The sequence below is a fragment of the Herpailurus yagouaroundi genome, unplaced genomic scaffold, assembly GCF_014898765.1.
Source record: "Herpailurus yagouaroundi ecotype Mexico unplaced genomic scaffold, PumYag 142, whole genome shotgun sequence".
In the NCBI taxonomy this organism is placed as follows: Eukaryota; Metazoa; Chordata; class Mammalia; order Carnivora; family Felidae; genus Herpailurus; species Herpailurus yagouaroundi.
The window spans coordinates 14,559,235-14,579,896 of NW_024412397.1; the positions used below are offsets into that span (position 1 = coordinate 14,559,235).

Genomic DNA, 20,662 nt, shown 5'->3' on the forward strand with positions numbered 1-20,662 from the left:
ACTTTCCTGTTAGCTAATTGTGAAATATTGCTCTTTTCTCCTCATGTTATCAACATTATTACCCATTAAAAAATAATCTCGTGATTGCGTTTCTGTAGTTCAGTAAGGGTCATGCCCTCCACAGACCTTTTGGACACTGCCGTCCAAATCCTAACAACGTTTTTTGTATATTAAAAATATCATGCTGGATATGCAACAACTAGACCATGGGAAAATCCAATTTTGTACTAGAAACTAAAATGACTCAAGAAGCCAAACTTGGGGTCCTCTCTAGAGCATGTCAAATTGCTAAAAATTAAAGGACTAAAGTACAGCAGGGATAACTGACAAGCTTTTGGAGTAATAATTACTGGATGATTTGATGCCACTAAAGGAAATTACTGTCATAAAGGCTGAGGCCCACAGTAAAAGAGGTATTATAGAAACTAGAGAAAATGCTTTAGCAGATAATCATGCAGATCATTTAGTAGATCAAAAAGCTATGCAATAAAACAAACTCATTTATCATAGCTGAATGGCATAGTAAGTGCAAGAAAAGCACATTTTTCATAAGAACATGTCTAGAAACACATAAAAATTTCCTTAAAAATGAGAGTTAAATAATAAGCTCTGAATATAACTCAGCACAGTATTTTGCAATTCAGTTATTTAAAATGTTTTAAAAATGACTTCAAAGTGTTTATGAGGTACTTTTCATATGTGTTACAACAATCGGTGTATCGTATAAAACCCACCCGTTAATAAATAGTATTACTAATCAGTTCACAATAATCAGCTTGGTTCACTTTTACCTTTCAGTATACAGAAGATAAAGTGTACGAGAGTTTTAATATAGGACAAATCCTGAGAGGAGCTTCTGGTTTTGATCTTACGTTACAAGTCAGGAAAAAAAAAAGGGTAAAAAATGCAACTTACACTCATCTCGGAACCTTGGTTCTGCATTAGGCCCAACTCTACCAAATGTTTTTATGATCTCTGTATGCAAAGAATACTGGTCTTGGTACTGAGGATCTTCCAGAAAAGAAGCCAACTGCATTTTCACTCTTTCCAGCAACTTAAAATTAGATATTTTACAGTTATTTCAAAGAATTTTAAAAACTGAGTAGAGTTGTTAAAGAGAAAGATACATATTAAACGTGGCTTTCAGCATGGGTTCAAATGATTTATATCAACATGACAGTAGAAGCCTGGAATTAAACAACACATTTTTATTTATGCTTGCTGATTCTTCTTTCTTTATTTTTTGAAAATACAAACATTCCCTTAAAAACTACAGAAACAAAAGACCCCCACAGTATTTAGAGAAAAACAGTATTTATAGTGATTTTGTACCTAAATTTTAATTCTCAAAACCAATCACAGTAGGTTACCCAATTATTCACCTTCTGAAAGCAATGAGTCATTAATGACTTATATCTTACTCACATTTCCCTAAAAGACATTTTTATTTTAGGATTTAAGAATATGTTGAAATTCTGCCAAGACTGCAAGCTTTGCAGAATGATATTTTTTAATGTTGCTTCACCAGTGAAATACATAAGGGAAAAATGGAAAACTTCCCCCCTCCCACCCCATAAGTAACAAAGTTGTTTAATTTTTATTATTAGAAAATCTGTATGACAAAGGAATTTCATAAAATAGTGTTTCTTTTTTGGGGGGTAAAATGTGTATTTCCATTTCAGTGGCTATGTACTATGTCCACAGATGACTTATCTTCTAATCTGTAGGGGTTCTCGTTCATATAAAAACATGTCCAATTTGATAACAAAGAATGAAATTCTGATACTAATTTTGAGAAGTGTCGTAGAGTTAATGTTGCAGATAGAACCTAACACCCGTGAAACTAAATCACTAGTTTCTAAATCAAAATCCACTTTCAGAAAGACCTTGATGATCTTCTGCAGTGGACGTGACAGAGGGTGGTCACAGTGATGTGCACTACAACAAGAGGATACCAGCCCACTAGACTTGCACATCACTGATCACAGTTACGAGAACAGAGGTGCCCTCTAGCCTCCATTTGTAAAACTGAGATAGGTTTGTGGTCCTAAAGCTATCAGTCAAATTGCCTTCAAATCTGGGTAAACTGGCAATCAGGAATTTACGTAAGACTATCCAGAAGTCTATTGGATAATGGAAGGCTTTGGAACTAGATCTGGTTTGAAGGATTACCCAAGACTGCAATACTCAGCTAGGCTTAAAAGAGAACATCTAGGAGTTGGCTTGCACTTAATTCTCTAATTGAGAAGATAGACTAGAGATTTCCTTAGGATATGAAAATACACTTTGGATAAGGCTATCATGTTTTCAAATCCTGAGATATTCCTCTGGCCCACAACCAACTAAGAGATATAAAAAAAGTTATAATACTCCCTTCCCCCTACCACTGGGTGCATGGATGGTAATGTATCATCACCTCAACAGTACATAGATAATAAATTTCAATCATTTCCTACCTCTCTTTGAATAACCGTTTCCATAATAGTGCCAAAGGCCGGAATTGTGGCAATCCGGACAGAGCTGTTAGAATTAAAAAAAGAAAGAAACTGAAACTTTCTTTGAGATGAAAAGCTGATTATTAAAATGTGTATCACAGTTAAGTATAAGGTAAATATACTGTATTAGTCTCTAGCAATGACAAATTAAATTAAAAAAAAGCAGACCAAGAAGAATGCTCAAAAAGACAGACAGGATAACTTAAGGTCGCAGTCTGTGGAACTCACAATTCAGGATCACTGGACAAGGTAACAAGGGCCGGAGCAACCCGCTTGTCAACTAACGCTTCACTCATGCCTCGAAGAGTCAGCTGTAAACCAGTCAACATGCAATAAAAAATGGTTTGGTAAACTGGAATGAGAACTGGGTTAGCTGTGACTGAGGATGGGCAGGCAGACTCATTGGTCTTTCTTGGTTTAGTCACCCACACGAGACATTAAAATGTTAAGCCTTTGGTTCATGCCACTATACTTACTGGTAACAACATGTTAGTGAGATTAGCAGAGCATCCTTTCTCGGCTTGGAAGAAATAGTCCATCAGCATATTTTAAGTTTAGGAAATGTTTACTGAGAATACTATTAATGTATTCTTTTCGATACATGGCCTCCAAATGTGAAGGTTGACTTAAAAAAAAAAAGATACATGAACAGTATAATAAAGTTTAAAATCAAGTGAACATAATCCAATATTATTATTTTGAAGAGATAAATCTATTCTTTAATGAATTGAAAAGCTGATGGTTATTTCTTGATAGGCACATTTTGAAAGGGATGCTGAATGCAAAAGGCAGGGATGACACTTACATTTCAGGGTCACTGGAGAGAGTAATGAGAGCAGGAACAACCCTCTGAGCTACCAGAGTTTCATTCACCCCCTTCACCAACAGCTGATTGGTCAGCGCAGGGGGTATTCACAGGTGATGCATGGAAAGAGCAAACACAGTGCCATGGGAAGAAGAAAGGAACGACCAAGAGAAAGAGAGAAAACACAAAAGCAAAACCAAAATTAGAAGCTAAGCAAATATTGCTACTAGAGTGCTTTAATAAAGGGAGAGAATGCTTGGGAGGAAAACAAAGCTTACATAGCTTAGCAGTCCACAAAAACAGAGTGTATCACCAATTCAATGGCAGTTTGTACTTTTGGTCAAAGTCTCCATGCAATTTCCATGTTCGATTAAAATGCAATTTAAAAGAAAGCCTTTCTTTGTCTCTTTCTTTCTTTCTTTCTTTCTGGGTAAAAAGAAGATATATACTGGATTCTATGGTTAAAATTCTTGAAGAAAATCTGGTGTCGTTTTATTATGACCAACAAGGTACAAACTGGACTGTTTTTAAACCAAACTCAAATGGCTAGCAGCCACCACTAAACTGCTTCTGATTGTTCTACGGCAAGTCAACTTAAAAATCACAGGGAAACTCCCAACCTTTTACATCACATAGCTTTCTCTTTTGAGGTACAAAGACACATAATGCAGCCCGAGTGGAAAGTAGTACATGTGGGAATTAGATCTGGGTTCAGACTCTAGCTCTCCACTTATCAGCCATGTGGCCTTAGATGCATTACATAATCTTCTTGAAACTCAGTTTTCTCATCTGAAAATGGTAACACTGTTATCTACCTTAAAGGATCATTGTGCTACTAACTGTACAAAATATGCCTAAATATTGTGTCTGCAAAGATTAGGCATTCAAGAAATGTGAGTTTAATTATGAGTACTACAAGGATATAAGATTTATGATATATTTGAAAAAAGAAATTATTAATTAAAAAACTGTTTTGACTGCTCCAAGTAGTTAGCATTTACAGTTTGTTGTTTTACATTTCTCTAAAAGCTCAAATGAATTAAGAAAATAAACATGATAAGCACATTTAGACCTATTTCTATAACCTAATGGTAAAATAATTCATTTAGCAACCAACCCTAAATCTAGAACAGGAGGACAATATTTTGGAGCGTTATACATTTTGTTTTTAAAAGGGCCACATCCTAGGGTGCCCGGTGGCTCAGTCAGTTAAGCGTTGACTCCTGAGTTTGGCTTGGTTGGGGAGGTTGACAACCATGTAGGGATCCATGTGATGATAGTGTGGAGCCTGCTAGAGATTCTGGCTCTCCTCTCTCTCTGCCCCTCCTCCCGCTCATGCATGTTCTCTCTCTCAAATACACGTTAAACAAGATTATAAAAAAAATAAAAGGGCAGCATCCTAATCCTACATTCTCAATGTCAGAATTTAAAAACACATTACTTCTAAATGCTTGTCAATCTGGTCACCTTGCAGTGGAACTAGGCCTCGTGGAAGACGGAGGGGGCTGTGGAATTTTTGTAACAAAAACCCAACACTGTGTGCCTGTTAACACATTCTTCCCACACGCCGTATCAGAGACAGCAGAGCTCACTTTATGTGAAGATTCCTAACTTGACAATAATCTGTTACCATTCAACAACTGATTCCCTTTAAAATCTACTTCAATATTCTGAACTAAATTTTATAAAAATACATGGATAATTAGGCTGGAATAAAATGACACAAGAACTTTTGCTACTACCTTAAACATTCCAGAGGTCAGGCAGAAAGAAATAGGGGAGAGAAGTTCAAATACTGTTAAATAAAACTTTCCTCTCTGTACCTTTTTGTAAATAAGATAGCTTAGATCTGAATCAGTAAAGTGTATCTTAAAATGTCTGCTACCTTGTGCCAGCCAAAAAGCATTAAAAAAAAAAAAAAAGAGGTTTAATCTAGGGGACGAGTTAAATTTTCATTGCTCTGCAGTTTGAAGTGTAATTTCTTTATTAAGCTAGAAAATCAAAAAGTAAAATTTAAGAGTTATCAATTGTTATGCGCTTTATGTACAATGTATCATTTGATCTTTAAACCTGATGAGCTAAATACAATTATTATCAATGTTTTAACAGATGAAGAAGAAACTGAGCCTTGGAGAACAAGTTAAGTAACTTGTCCAGGGTTTTAGAGGCAATAAAAAGCCAAATTAGCAAATGGACTCGTCACATCTGTCTCACAAACCCAGGCCTTCTTTGAGTTGGCCTACTGTTACAGGCTTAGCTTCCTTATGACTGATAGGAGAAATCATTAGATGAAGTTCTTTTCTGCATCTTTTGGTAAATCCATTATGTCACATGATAAAGTTTCCTTATAAATCAATTTCAATAATAACCTGTCACTTCCAAAAGTAATACGTTGGCCTATTATTTAACAATGAAAATAAAATTGGGTTTGCCCTTTTTGTCCTACTGTCTGAAAACTTAGAGCTACATTTAGTGTTCAGTTTCACTAAGTATCTCATGTTATGTTCCTGATAGATCCATTTCTTGCTTTCTTCCCAATAGTTTCCGGTCTCACATAAAAATTTTTCTTTTATTATAAATGTCCTGCTTTTTTTTTTTTTTTTAATTTTTATTTTTGAGAGAGGGTGTGAATACGGGAGGGGAGGAGAGAGAGGAAGACAGAGGATCCAAAGCAGGCTCTGCATGGGCAGCAGATAGCCTGATGCAGGGATTGAACTCATGAACTGTGAGATCAGGCCCTGAGCCAAAGTCGAACACTCAACTGAATGAGCCACCCAAGTGCCCCTAAATGTCCTGCTTTTTATGTTTTTATTTTGAATTAACTCATTGCGGGCGAGGGGAAGCAGGCACAACTGTAAATTATAATGTATTAGTATAAAAAAATCTTTTGAAATATACTTATTTTTTTAATACAATTTTGCTCACTCTAAGAGTCACTGACAACAAAAGCAACTTTAATTTTTTCTACTGATGATTTTACTGGCATGATCACTGAAAAAAATTTTATCACAAATGAGTTGGAAAAAATATTGAAATAATTCTCTCAATTGGACTCAAGTTCATAATCAACCTGAAAGAATGCTGAAAACTGCCGAAGCATAGGTATAGTTTCCAAACCAGCACTGATTGCAAACATAGAAACCAAAACCAGACAAAAGCCACATATAAGAAATAAGGCAGAAAGAACCCAAAAACAAATAAAAAGAGGATGTTTCATTTTATTTAAATTATTTTCATTTATATGGTATGCTTACCAGTGAATACATAATTTGAGAAACAAATGGTTTAAGAGAAAGAAGTAGCTTTTAGCGTCTTAGAATAAAATCCTATAATGACAGTGTATTAAAGACATAGTTCTTTATATAAAAGGATGCACTTTTCTTTCACGGATGACTCTTTTCAGCATACTGAATAATCAAAAATTATTTATACTCACAGGAACTTATTACTACAGATCAATCTGAATTTTAAATTTGGCATTCACCTTGACAAAGAACACTTGATTATAGTTTTTTAAATCAAATATGTATAATAACTGAGGCAGTAACATGGACAGAGGATATTCAACTTCCTGGTAAGACTGGAATTTTCTTTAGAGTTCACACATCGATTTTATATATTTAAAAGTTTTAGAAGGTACGTATTTTAAACATACCAGTGCTCTATTCTTCAAATGGCAATTTATCTTAAATTGTGGAAAAACTCTGAAGTTCAGGAAGAATTGAATTATCCAATTCTTTTTATGGAAATAAACGCTTTCAGATATTTTAAGAATCACATGCATATTAGGGATAATTTTAGCCTGGATATATATACATTCTCTAAACTATTATATTACTCTGTGAAATAACAGCATGATAAGGAAAAAAAAATAATGATAATGATACCTAACATTTATTAAGTTCCTATGTGCCAGATGCTGTTTTAAGGGCTTTACTAGTATTAATTCATTTCATATTAACAAAAATCCTTTGAGATGGATAATTATTATCATTTTCATTTTGTAGATGAGGAAACTGAGGCACAGAGAAGTTTGAACTTGCCATTAAGTGGCAGAGACAGACACTGAACCCAGGCAGTTAGGCTCTATGGCAAGACTCAAGAGCAGAAAGAACACTCTAAATTAATTTTTGTCTTCAAATACAAGTTCTAGAAATATAAACCAATGAATGGATGAATGAATAAATAAATAAAGTAGGCTATGGCATAATTTCCTCTATGATGGATATTTTGAATTTCAAAAGATAGGTATTTCAATTTTCATACTTAATTTGGGTAGGTGGCAACTTTAAGAAAATCCAGTTGAATTATATGAACAGTCTCTTCTCTCCTAATACGTCTATGGACAGTTAATGTATAGGGATGTTATTCCAGACATGATTTGTGAGGAAATAATCAAGTAGAGTAATCAACAAAGTAAGTATCCCCATATTTGCAATAATTGATTTTTTAAAGTTATTCATGAATCCAACTATATTTTATAACTTTAAATATATCTTATATTGTTTTAGTTTATTTTAGTAGCCATTTTATCTCAATAAATAGAAAAGTATAGTCAGGAAAGATTTATATAAGATGGAAATTAATATAAGATTTAAAAGAAAATTTAAGAAGTAGAACTGAGAATAACATCCAAGGGACCAATAACATCCAATTAACCAATATTTAAACATTCTTAAATATATCAAAGTTAATTTCTGCCCCATCACACAGTACACAACTAGATACTATTCGATGCCATAAAATATACATCAACATAACATAGTATGCAAAGCCTTTAATAATAAAAAAAAAAACATTCCCTTCTCCATCTTCCAAAGGAAATCATTATAATTAGAAACGAGAGAAGCATTTGTTTACATACCTCAAACATTCTAGCAGCGGTACATCTCACAAGTGCCGAAGTATGGACAACACCATACCATAAAACAGTTAATAATAACTCGTGGTAGGCTGGATTTGCACTGAAAGAAAAAACTCAGTGTTAAAAGTGAGGGCCACAGTGTCTCACTGGTGTACTGAAAAATACTACATTTGTAGGTAATATTAATGATAAAAATATTGGCAAAAAATATGAAATTACTCTGTATGGTTTAACAGGTTACATCCAAGACTCTTTAAAAAAGGAAGTCACCTTACAAAGCTACAAACTTTTAGCATATTCAGGAGTTCTACTTTTAGGTTCTGTAAACATTTACAATTCTGATAGAAATCTCAACTCTTTAATAGCATACAACTTAAAATTATAAAAAATAAAAGAAAATTTACCCAGGAGGAAAAAAAGAAAGAGCACTGGACTGAGTCAGATGGGTAAGTTACAACCTCTGTGGGTCTTAATTTCTGTATGTATAAAAATTGGGGAAGCAATACTTGTCCTATTTATGTCATATGTTTATTGTGGGATCAAATCAGATCAACTCAAATCACTGACATGGAAGGAGAAGTTGGCTGTGAGGCCTATTCAAATGCAAGACTGTATTGTTACCAAGTGCCCAAGCCTGTTTGCAATAAAGACAGAGATAAAAATGACATTAACAGCTAGATGTGATTATGAGCAGGATCAGGCAATGGGATGGAAAAAGGAGCCAATGAACTTTCACTTGGAGCTCCTTTTTCAGTTTTGGGAAATTAAATTTTCTTCAAATCTGAACTTTATTTCTCCAGCTGCTTCAAAGAAAACATGTCTATACTCTTTCTCCTACTCTTCTATTACAATGTATTGATTACAAAATATTGAGAATGTACAAATAAGCGAAACCAAAAACCAAACACTACAAGGACAAAAACTAGGCCTCAAAACCAAAAGATTTGGTGTGGATGCCAATATTTTTTGACTCAAACTATGTATCTTATAAATACAATTTAAAAACTTTACATGAATTAAAAAACAAACATAAGCTATGATTTTTACCCCAGTTCCACAAAAGAAGCCTTCAAGCTATCAAGAGGAGCATGCGATAATGAAAGCAGGGTCATTACATCTTCTAAGAATCCCACTAACAGTTTGCGGTCTTCTTCCTACAGAGGATAAAGACTGATAATGAATTTCCAAGCAATCAAGTAGAACTAAAATACTAATTTCGTATCTATAATTATAAAGTTTTATCAAATATGGGGAAATATCTAGTCTCAGAAGCATTTTAACTAAAAATATGTATTAAACTTATCTATCTATGATCACAATGGTAAAAGGACAAAGACTATCTTGATTCATAGATCCTCAGACCTGTGCTGTTCATTATGGTAGCCACTCACCACATGCAGTTATGTAAATTTAAATTAAAAATAAAGTACAATAAAAGATTCAGTTCTTTAGGAGCACTAGTTACAATTCAAGTGCTTAATGGCCACGGGTGGCTAGTGGCTTCCTCATTGGACAGTTCAGATACAGATATGTCTGCTGTTGCAGGAAGTTTTATTAGAAAGTTCTGCTTTAGAAAATGCAAAGGTATATTCTTTTATTAAAATTTATTTTTACAAATTTTAGTTCCCACTAATTTTGGCACTAAGCACTTAAATACGAACTAGTAAAAGCTATCCCCCTAACAGAAAATTGTTTCCAAGAAATTATTCTTGCAATTTCTTAGTGGTAAGAAGCTACATGCTTGTTGAAATACAGAGTACTGTGTTCTTTTTCTTTCTTTTCCTGTATCTTTCTTAAATTTTTATTTTTTATTTTTTAATATCATTTATTGTCAAGTTAGCTAACATACATTGTATACCGTGTGCTCTTGGTTTCAGGGATAGATTCCTGTGATTCATCACTTACATACAGCACCCAGTGCTCATCCGAACAAGTGCCCTCCTCAATGCCCATCACCCATTTCCCCCTCTCCCCTGCGTCCCCATCAGCCCTGTTTGTTCTCTGTATGTATGAGTCTCTTATGGGTTTGCCTCCCTGTCTGTTTGCAGTCATATCCTTGATTAAAAAAATAATCTATATTTTCAAACTTTCTTTAATAAACCATCATTTTCATAATCAGAAAATAATCAGTATTTTCTTTTTTCTTATATTGTACTTTATTAAGAAATATATTGTAAAAAATAAGTGTGCTAAATTAGGAAGGTTAAAAAATCACTTTGTATGTTAAATTAACCTGAGTCTATAAAGGAAGGGAATCTGACATTCTGTCAGGAAATAAATACATAATAAATTAGAGTTAAGTTTTCTGTCATTATGGATGTATTAGGCCAACAATAAATAGCTTCTGCATTAATATTAATAGATCTATGAAGAATACTGGATTGCCACCAACCATTTTTTTTTTCCCTACATAATCAGGTTCATTTAGAATGAATAAAGGATTAAAAACAATAGAATGAATAAAGAATTGACAAAAGTAATGATCAGCATGAACAATGTCAGAGCAGTTTTGGAATATGACAGTCTACTTAATGTAAAGCTTAGGACACTGACAAACCAGAATCAGAGCAATGTCGGAATAGAGACTCTACCCAATTTTAGTTGCCTACTATGTCAAAACACAAAATATACATAAAATTGGAAAACAAACTGTAAATCTGAAAAACCTGAAGTGTGAAACAAGAGCTATGAAACATACTTCCAAATGAGCATAGATTCTTCTAATCTGAAAATTTAGTACAATCCTATTCTAGTTCTCATTTTTGAAATCTCAAGACAAAAAAATGTATTTGATTCAAAACAGTTTTCAACTCACAGCTTTTCAAATTAAAGAGAGTGGAAAATGGTATGCATAGTATTGTGTCTGGCAATATGCTAGGATTTAAATCTTCATGAGTTTAAGAACAATAGAGACAATCTATTAAAGTTACAGGACTTAAAATACCCTACACACAGGGATTGTGTGTGTATTCATATTATGAGGCAGTCTTCGAAACCAGGGTAGAAAAGAATAGTTTAAAGGAATACTGTGTTACTTTAACAGAATTGGAGCTTCTGTTGAAAGGTATGTGATACTGTAGGACTACATTTTAAAACTGTAAGATAGCTCAATCTGTTTTGTTAGAAGAGTACAATAAATATGAATTATACTTTGAATTTAAAAGGCAAAAGAAATGTTAGGTATTAATGGGGGAAAACTCAGGAAAAAAGGCCTTCCTTTTTGATTCTTACATTCTAAATTCTATTTATTTTTATTATTTTTTAAAAGTTATCTCTATGCCCAATGTGGGGCTCAAACTCATGACCCTGAGATCAAGAGTTACATGCTCTACCTACTGAGCCAGCCAGGAGCCCCTCACATTCTAATTTCTAATTTTTTTTTAATGTTTATTTATCTATTTATTTTGAGAGAGAGAGAGAGAGAGAGAGATAAAGCAGGGGAGGGGTAAAGAGGGGGGAGAGAGAGAATCCCAAGCAGGCTCTGCACGGTCAGCACAGAGCCTGATGCTGGGCTCAATCTCATGAACTGTGAGATCATGGCCTGAGCTGAGATCAAGAGTCGGACGCTTAACCGACTGAGCCAGCCAGGTGCTCCTCACATTCCAATTTCTAAAAATGCTTTATCCTGAATCCATACTTTCACCTGACTGGTGGGGCTGCCTCACACTTAAAAATGACTGATCTACGTTAATATATACCATGTTCATTTCCTTAAAGCAACGGTAAGTAGAATGTGGTAGTTTGTTATACTGGTGACAACCAATGAACTGCACCTCCTGCCTCATGCCTTTATTTCGTGCCCTCTTCTGGAATCTGGGCTGAGCCTGTAACTTGTTTTAACCAAGGGAAGGCAACAGAGTGATGTGCTAATTCCAAGCCTAAGCTTTCGCCTAGCAGATGCTGCTTTTGCGCTCTGAGGAGCCCTGAGCAGCCCTGAGCCACCACGTATTAAGTCTGGCTGTGCCGCCCCAGAGGCCCCAAGACAACACAGAGACTGAAGCTCAGTCACCCTAGCTGACCTCTCTTCCAACCAAAAAGGTGAATGCAACAACATGAGGGACTGACCACCAGCAAGACCACAAAAGAGAGGCCAAGTTGAGCAAAGCCCATGAGCAAATAAAAGGGTTATAATAAGCCATTATGTTTTAGGGTAATTTATTATGTAGTAACAATTAAGAAAAATAAGGTATTATTAAAAAGTATTTTGCACAAAATGGTAATACAGTACAGTATTCTACAGCATTTTGTAGTTTGCTCCACCTAATACATGTGCTTTATTTGCTATTTAATTTATGAAAAATTAATCATGAAACACAATGAAACTTTGATAAGTAAGTGCAATCTAACACTTCTAACAAAATATCAAGAAGCACACAATCTCTAAATTTGTTTGTTCAAGATTTGTTCAATGAAGACTTATTAAAATATGCTCTCCACTATAAATTACTCATTGAACAAAAGAAATATATAAATTTTGTTTTCCTTTATGGGTAACACGAACCCATAATCTAATCTAATCTATGTTGTTAATATATATTACTTTTATAATATAATATAAAGTGTAATATTATGTATCTTTCTAAACAGAAAGTGCTTTTACATTTTCTAGTAAAAGGATTTTTCTCTTACCTGAATATAACACGTAAGGACTCCTGTTGCATAAATGGGGACAGTAGCTTTAGTGAGGACCCCATTTCCTGCTGAGGAATCTAAGATCATTAAAACAATTTTAAAAATCTGCATGTATTTTAAATGTAAAGCAAAAAGTCACAATGCAAATTATATTTAAAATTCCAACTGGTTACAAGGCTTACACATGCATATTATTACTTTGGAAAAGAATTTTGATTAAAATACATATCCATGGTTGTTGTAAAAACATAGCTTAATACTTTTTATAAAGCCAGTAGCATAAACATTTTTGATAGATGTTAAGAACTCTAATAACCAAAATGAGATGCTATACTCTATTTCCATACTCAGAAATTGGAGCTTTCTTTTTTTTTTTTTTTTTAAATGTTTATTTATTTTTGACAGAGAGACAGAGCATGAGTCGGGGAGGGGCAGAGAGAGAGGGAGACAGAATCTGAAGCAGTTTCCAGGCTCTGAGTTGTCAGCACAGAGCCTGACACGGGGCTCGAACCCACAGACCACGAGATCGTGACCTGAGCCGAAGTCGGATGCTCAACCGACGGAGCCACCCAGGCGCCCCAAGGAGCTTTCTTGAACTCTCCCAAGTGCCAGTCCGTATAAACAGGTCTTACATTTTTATGCTTTCAATCTGTAGTATTCGGTAGAAGGTAAAGGCACTCAGCTAAAAGGTGGCATCTGGATATATATTATTTAATCTGCTTCCTGATATGAGATACTACCTAGTTTCTAGTACTAGTCTAGTTCCAAAGCCCCTCCTGCATCCTCTACAGGGATTTTCAGCCAGATGACCCTATTTTCGCTGGGAAAATGCAGGCAAAGTACAAAATTCATCTGTAGATGATTTCAAAAAAGAAATTCAGAGATGATATAACATTATTTATAGCAACAACAGCTCTGGTTTATTGTTCTTTAGGCACTATTTTAAGTGCTTTATATTTGCTTTTATGTATCCCCAAATTTTTAAGTACTTTTTTCTATTTTTATATGGTTTGAAATTCTTTTCAGAAAATAGTACATAAACAAATTTGACTAACTGCCCTGAAAGAATTGTAGCAAAAAAGAAAGTTCCATTTTCACATCAAGTAGCACTTAAGGTTTGTTTATGCTCTCAGTAAGAGTAATTTTTTCTTTGGGGGACTACTGATATTGGTTGAGTGTGACTATGGTAGTTGAGAGTTAAATCTGAGGTTAGGAACATAGACGTAAGTTGGATTCATAGATATAGACTATACATATAGGGATTAGTAATCTCTTCCTACATGAACTACTAAACACTTAGAGCTAACTAATAATTCTAAAAGCTGTCAGTTTTTAAAATATGTAAATATTCCTCACTAATTTATCATCAGAATTAACAACTAAACAGATAATACCAACTATTAGGCATTCTAAACATTAACACTTGATAATATAAATTTTGGGAAGCATTTATCAAAAAAAAAAATCTCATCATGTTCGAACTTAGAAGAAAAAGATATATTTATTCATCTCTATTTCTGAGGACAGCCTAAGATGGGTTTTGTAGATCCCTCAAATCAAATCACTAAGGTAGGACGGTGATAAGAATTACCTATATGTCCAAAACCAACCAAGTTTAAAAAAAAAAAAAAGAAAAAAAGGAGGGCTATACGTTTTTCTTTCTAACATTTTCTACAATTTATTCGTAGAAACTAGAAAAACACACAGGAACTTAAGATCCACAAGGAAACAAATTCTTAGGCTGATGGTGCTATAACTAGACTTCTTAAGACAAATGAGTGAAAACTATCAACAGAGGGACTGGAACTGCCCATTCAAGTATGTGGGTTTTTTTTTTTTTTTTTTAAGTTTATTTATTTTGAGAAAGAGAGAGAGAGAGAGAGGAAACAGTGTGCATGAGTGCGAGTGGGGGAAGGGCAGAGAGAGGGAGAGAGAATCCTGAGCAGGTTCTGTGCTATCAGTGGGGCTAGATCTGACGACCTGATCAAGACCTGAGCTAAAACCAAGAGCTTAACCAACTAAGCTACCCGGGTGCCCCCTCAAGCATGTAGTTTCATTTTAAAAACATATATGCATATCTTACATTCTCTTCCACTATATTTGTTTTCATTTTAAAAGATTTAAATAACTAATTTGGAAGTAGAGATCCTTTATTCTATATTTTTCAATATTGTGAATATACCACTTCAAACCTACAAGGGTACAAGCACTCTGTTTGAGAAACTCAGCCTTAAGTCAATTTAATTGCAAGGAAGGTAGGTATTTATAAGCAAATTAATAAAGATGAATCTCACTACCAGCTCATGGGAAAGAGGTAGATGTGACACAGTTATAAAACCAAGAAATAAATTTTCCTTTTCACTTGTACTTGCTAGTTCATTTATATACAATTGGCACACAATGAATATAGTATTTTTTCCTGAGTAAAGATATCCAATTGTTTTAAAAGTAATAATAAATGGGGGTGCCAGGGTGGCTCAGTCGATTGGGCATCCGACTTCAGCTCAGGTCTTGGTTGTACAGCTTGTGCGTTTGAGCCCTGCGTCGGGCTCTGTGCTGACAGCTCAGAGCCTGAAGCCTGCTTCAGATTCTGTGTCTCTGTCTCTCTCTGCCCCTCCCCTGCTCACACTCTGTCCCTCTTTCTCTCTCTCAAAAATAAAAAAAAAAACATTTAAAAAAATTAAAATTAAAACAAAGTAATAACAAATGAACTTACCAATGTTTTCTTCAGACAGTCTTAAAATCTCCTGGAACTGAGGTTTGACCTAAGCAACCGAAAGAAAAGATCCAAAAAGTTTCAGTCCAATGGATCAATTAAAGATTAAATAAATAAAATGTTTACTATGGCTACTACTACTACATTCATTGATTCATCTGATTAATTGATTTATTTACTTATTTTTTTATTTTGCTTTATGGACGATTTAAGTGATCAGAAATATAACAATTCTTTTTTTTTTTTTAAGTTTATTTATTTTGAGAGTGCGAATGCACGTGTGAGCTGTCAGGATGGAGCCCGATGTGGGGCTCGATCTCATGAATTGTGAGAATATGACCTGGGCCGAAATCAAGAATCGGACACTAAATTGACTGAGCCCCCGATGTGCCCCAGAGATGTAACAATTCGTAAGAGGCTTAGAATAAAAGAAGAGTCAAGTTACTACAAGCAACACCTTTAGAGAAAAAATGTTTTCCAAATCAATTCAAGTCAGTAGGTATTTTCTGAAGGGTTTTTGTTTTCCTTCACTAAATTAAAATAATTTCCAAGATGACTTTAAGGGCTTGAAATTACTACATCTTAAAACTTCATGACAGAAAGATTATTTAGGTAAATATTATTATATGATTAGAATTATTTTTTAAAACTTTGCTGTATTTAAAAGGAATGAAGAGCAAATTCCATTCATTTAGGGTATTCAATAAGTAACATATTCATCATGTAATATCCATCTGCTTAAATTTTAACTTCCTTAAAACTGAAATTTAGGCATCAAATATAGAATTTACCTACAATTTTTTAAGCTAGTAAATGCTAATTTCAATTTTTTATTATTAACATTATCACAGATTTCAGGTTTCAGGGCACTGAAGTCAACCACTTACTGCTAAGTATTTAAATGAACTCCTACTTACTTTTTTTTTTTAATGATAGCTACTTCTTTTGGAGATGTCAGACAATTTTTGCCAATGTTGATAACTATAAAATCAAATTCTATTTAATAATTAGATGTTAGCAAAAATGTAAAATGATCTTGTTTCTTCTACAGTAGCATCAAGGTCTAACTTTTTGCCCTCTTAGCGGCAGGTCGGGCATAACAAACAACTTAAACGGAGGTGAAGCCCACTGTTTGAAGATTAATCTACAGCACCATACTTATGGAACAAAAAGACACTAATTTATTCATTTCATGCATGCCAAGGCTAAGCCCAGATAACTTAATTATTATAGGTCACAAACATAATAGTATTTATTATAACTCACTTTCTGAATTTTGTCCAGTCTGCTATACCAAACTATTTTGCTTTAAATGTTTAAATACCCACAGAGTAAAGTAATAGTTAATAGTAAAGAGCTCCACAAAATTCTTACCTTTTAAACGTCTTAACATTTGATTTTAACAACTGTATCTTTTTATGCTTTTCTTAGCTCTCTAAAGAACTGCCCCAACAATACGCTAGCAAGACAAATGGATTAAAGATGAAACTGGGATCTAAGGACATTCCAACTGTAGTATCTAAAACTGTAAAGTAACCTGGATATGCAGATGTGACAAATACTAGTTTTGGCAGCGACTGAAATATGCAGCATGAATCTCAAGTGTCCACACTATTCTAAGAGCTGGTCTTGCAGCAAGGCTTCTATAGAAGCTACGTTGGTTCCACAGTCGCCTGAGGTTTTGACCAAAGTGTGCTGAGCAAACAGCTGCTCCCCCCGAATGTGTGGTGGATGGGAAGGCAGGAGAAGCGCATCAAAGAATCAGTGAAGGCCTCTGATACGGCCTCTGCTAGAAAGATACCCAGTGTGTAGATGTTATATCCAAATCTGGATATAAACCAAGTTTAGGCTAAATCATCGAAACGTGAATAAAGATAAGAAGATTATTTACTAGAATTTTCTGTTACTATCATAGTTTTCTAAGATATTAAAAGGTAAAGGAAGAGCTCATGCCTTGGTTTACTCTGTCACAGCGTTAATTAACACATTACATTTCTGTATCTCTTGCAATAAGAAAATATGGAACACAAGTTTTTACCTTAGTGTTTGTAAAAATTTTGCCAAATGTCCGGCAAAGGCGCCAGAAAAATCTGGAGAATTCATGGACACAGGCAGTTGAAGTAACATTAATTTTGCCAACTATTTCTATAAGTTGTGGCAACCTGAATGTGAAAGGAAAGAAAAATAGGCAGGGGATACATATAAATTACTGTTTCCTTGCCAATGTCTGAAACAATGCAAATCTAACAACCTCCTGCTTTGCTTTTCATAGCCAGTAAAACCGCAAATCAAAGGAGCGGTTTGAGATACTCTGAAAAGGTTTTCAGTCTCTATTCTACCCTATAAACTTCTTAAATTTTAACTGCTTGCCATAAAACACATGGAACCTTAACGGTAGAGTTTTGCCTATGGAGTTAATGAGACACAGATCACTGGATTTGATGCTTCACATTAAGTGCTTGGCTAACAAGGCATCCACTGTAGCTTCAAAAATGACAATCTGGATGTGGTTTAAAATACATCATCACTATTAGACAACAACAAGGCAGCAGACAGGTCCTTTTGACATAGTCTGGCAGCACCATCCTCATAGATAAATACCTACATACCCAATGGTATAAATCTCCTCTCCTAAAGAAGTTTACCATAGATAATGCCAAGTTATGTTTTTGTTTTGTTTTTATATTTTGTTATATTTTGTCCCTCAGTGCCAAAACTAAGCATAGGGAGCTATCTTCCATCAACTGATGGAGGCGTACCAAATGAATATGAAGGCAGTAACTTACAATTGATTGACAACCCACAGTAAAGTCTCCCAGCCTGTTGTACCCTCGTGTTCCAGCTGGTAATCATAAAGTTGTAAGAGCACTGCCAATTGCTCACGACTTCCAATTATAGTAGACACATCTTGAAGAGGCGACATAGGCCGAGGGAACCTAGTCACTATAAATAATAGAAGCAAAATAAATCATGTGAAAAGTGGCAGTGTGTGAAGCTAACTATTCTGTGAAAAGGAAAATAAGACTCTGTCTCTCGATATTTAATTGCTTATTATAAACTTTAAATAGGAAACTGAAATATGTTAATCATATAATTTTTTTAAAAAGTGAAACAAATTCCTGTCACATGTGAACAAATTTAACACGTCTCAAAAATTAAGATTTTAGGAGACAAAATAGTTACAGTAAACGAACACTGTAATGAAATAGTTTGCTAATAAAGAGTAAAATTGCATTTAGGTTAAGTTAAAATTGGCCCAAAGACAAGATGTTAGCTGAAACATGGATGTGAATTTGGTTTAAAAAAAATAGAAATACTTATAATTCCACCAGACTACTTATGACAATGAAATAGAGAATACTTCTTGATGGCTATTAAATGGTAACGCACGCCAACAGCTCATTAACTGTTAGAAACGCCTAACTGCCCAACAACTCTTGCATAGAGGCTAATATCCTAAAACATGCAAAAATACAGAATTTTCTCAAAATATATTAATGGCTTCATAATTATTATTAAACTTAAGAAAACATGAAATGCACATAATTTTAAAAATGTTCAAAGACAAAATTAAGATGTTACCGTCTTTTTATGCTGCCCAAGACTTTTAACAATATATTAAAGACAGAGGTCATCCCTTGCTAGCTGAACTCTCCTATTTGCTATCATAATATACCAACCAACAAATAAATGAGTTTGGGTAACATGGTACCTCTCACTATCTGAGGTTTCTGCTTGAATTCTCACTGTATCTCAATCCAGGAATAAACAGATTTGGACTGCGAGGGATATTTGTACTTCATAGGGAATATATCATGTCAAAGCATAGCTGATATAATTTCAAACATGGTTATATAACACCTGTCACAATCTGCTGCACTATGATAGAGTGAATGTCATTCCTTCATAAATACTAATAAACAACTGAAAAATAATAGAACAGTTTAAAGTCAAATAGATAGGTCAAGATTAACTACAGGGGAAAGTGAGGTCTAAAGACTTAAAGGTAGGTCCAAGAGAAGCAAAATAATGTCAAAAAATAAGCAGTTATTTGGATAACTCAATTATTACAGGTAAGTAAACAGAATGGCTCAGGAGTCTCAAAACACTGTTCTATTTAACAGGATTTTTAACAATATAGAACTATAGAAAGGTCCCCAGAATGTCATTTTAATAGGAGAGCAAAATACCAGCATTTTATTGTCAACAAAACAGTCACAATTATCCAGCAAAGTAACAGCCATTACGACTCTTTAATGTATTTCCCTCTCACTAGAATGTAAGCCCTCTGAAGGCAGAAAGTTGTGTCTATTTTATTCACGAATGTATCTCAAGTGTTTAAAATAGTGCCTGACATAAATATCAGTTACCGCTGTAAATAAATTGGTAGTAAAACTATTTGTGTTTCTATTATATAAGAGAAAATAAATCTTCACTTATCATAAATTCTATCCCAAATATATGGATGTATATATAGATAGACATATAGACATGGATATACAGACCCTACGTAAGAATACAATATTTTCTCATTTAAAATAAATGATTTATAACCAAGAAGTGGGCATAATAATATTAACATTTATGGTTGCTGTTAAAAGTCAGAGAGTCATATTCAGTCTAAAAGAATTAAAAAGGAAAGGTTATTTTTGGTATGATGAAGACATAATCACAAGAAAGGTCAAATAAACCCTGGAAGAAATATATTCAGGATGGTAAAGCAGTTGTTTTGACAATTTTCATCTAGTCCCTAGCACATGCTTGGCATCAACATTCAAGAGTTATTTTTATACATGAATGAAGGCAAACATTATAGGTTGATCTATGTACCCTCCTAGAAACTCCTACATTGAGGTCCCAATCCCCAGAACCTCAGAATGTGACCTTCTTTGGAAACAGTGTTATTGCAGATGTAATTGGATAAGATGAGGTCATACTGGAGTAGGGTGGGCCTCTAGTCTAATATTACCCACCTTATAAAAAGGCGAAATTTGGACATACAGACACACAAAGAGGGAGAACGGAATATGAAAATGAAGGCAGAGATTGGGGTGATGCATCTACACGCCAAGGAAGGACAGAAATTGCTAGCAAGCCACCAGAGACGAGGAGGGAGGCATAGGACAGCGTTTTCCTCAGAGCCGTCAGAA

At 34.3% G+C, this 20,662-nt stretch overlaps 1 protein-coding gene across 9 annotated transcripts in view; it reads right to left on the minus strand.

The window, feature by feature from the left end:
* Positions 1 to 20,662, minus strand: part of RELCH (RAB11 binding and LisH domain, coiled-coil and HEAT repeat containing) — a 114,432-nt gene that overhangs the window by 22,171 nt on the left and 71,599 nt on the right. For 5 of the 9 annotated variants that reach the window (XM_040478634.1, XM_040478628.1, XM_040478635.1 and 2 more), the window contains 9 exons: positions 18,299 to 18,455; positions 17,551 to 17,674; positions 15,513 to 15,561; positions 12,794 to 12,873; positions 9,212 to 9,318; positions 8,165 to 8,264; positions 3,301 to 3,383; positions 2,457 to 2,520; positions 916 to 1,054 (listed from right to left, as the gene is read on the minus strand). In XM_040478634.1, coding sequence (XP_040334568.1) covers positions 916 to 1,054; positions 2,457 to 2,520; positions 3,301 to 3,383; positions 8,165 to 8,264; positions 9,212 to 9,318; positions 12,794 to 12,873; positions 15,513 to 15,561; positions 17,551 to 17,674; positions 18,299 to 18,455 — 903 coding nt within the window. Of the gene's footprint in view, positions 1 to 915; positions 1,055 to 2,456; positions 2,521 to 2,723; positions 2,807 to 3,300; positions 3,384 to 8,164; positions 8,265 to 9,211; positions 9,319 to 12,793; positions 12,874 to 15,512; positions 15,562 to 17,550; positions 17,675 to 18,298; positions 18,456 to 20,662 lie in introns of those variants that run through there. The other 4 variants (XM_040478629.1, XM_040478633.1, XM_040478630.1 and 1 more) reach the window with 3 other exon arrangements.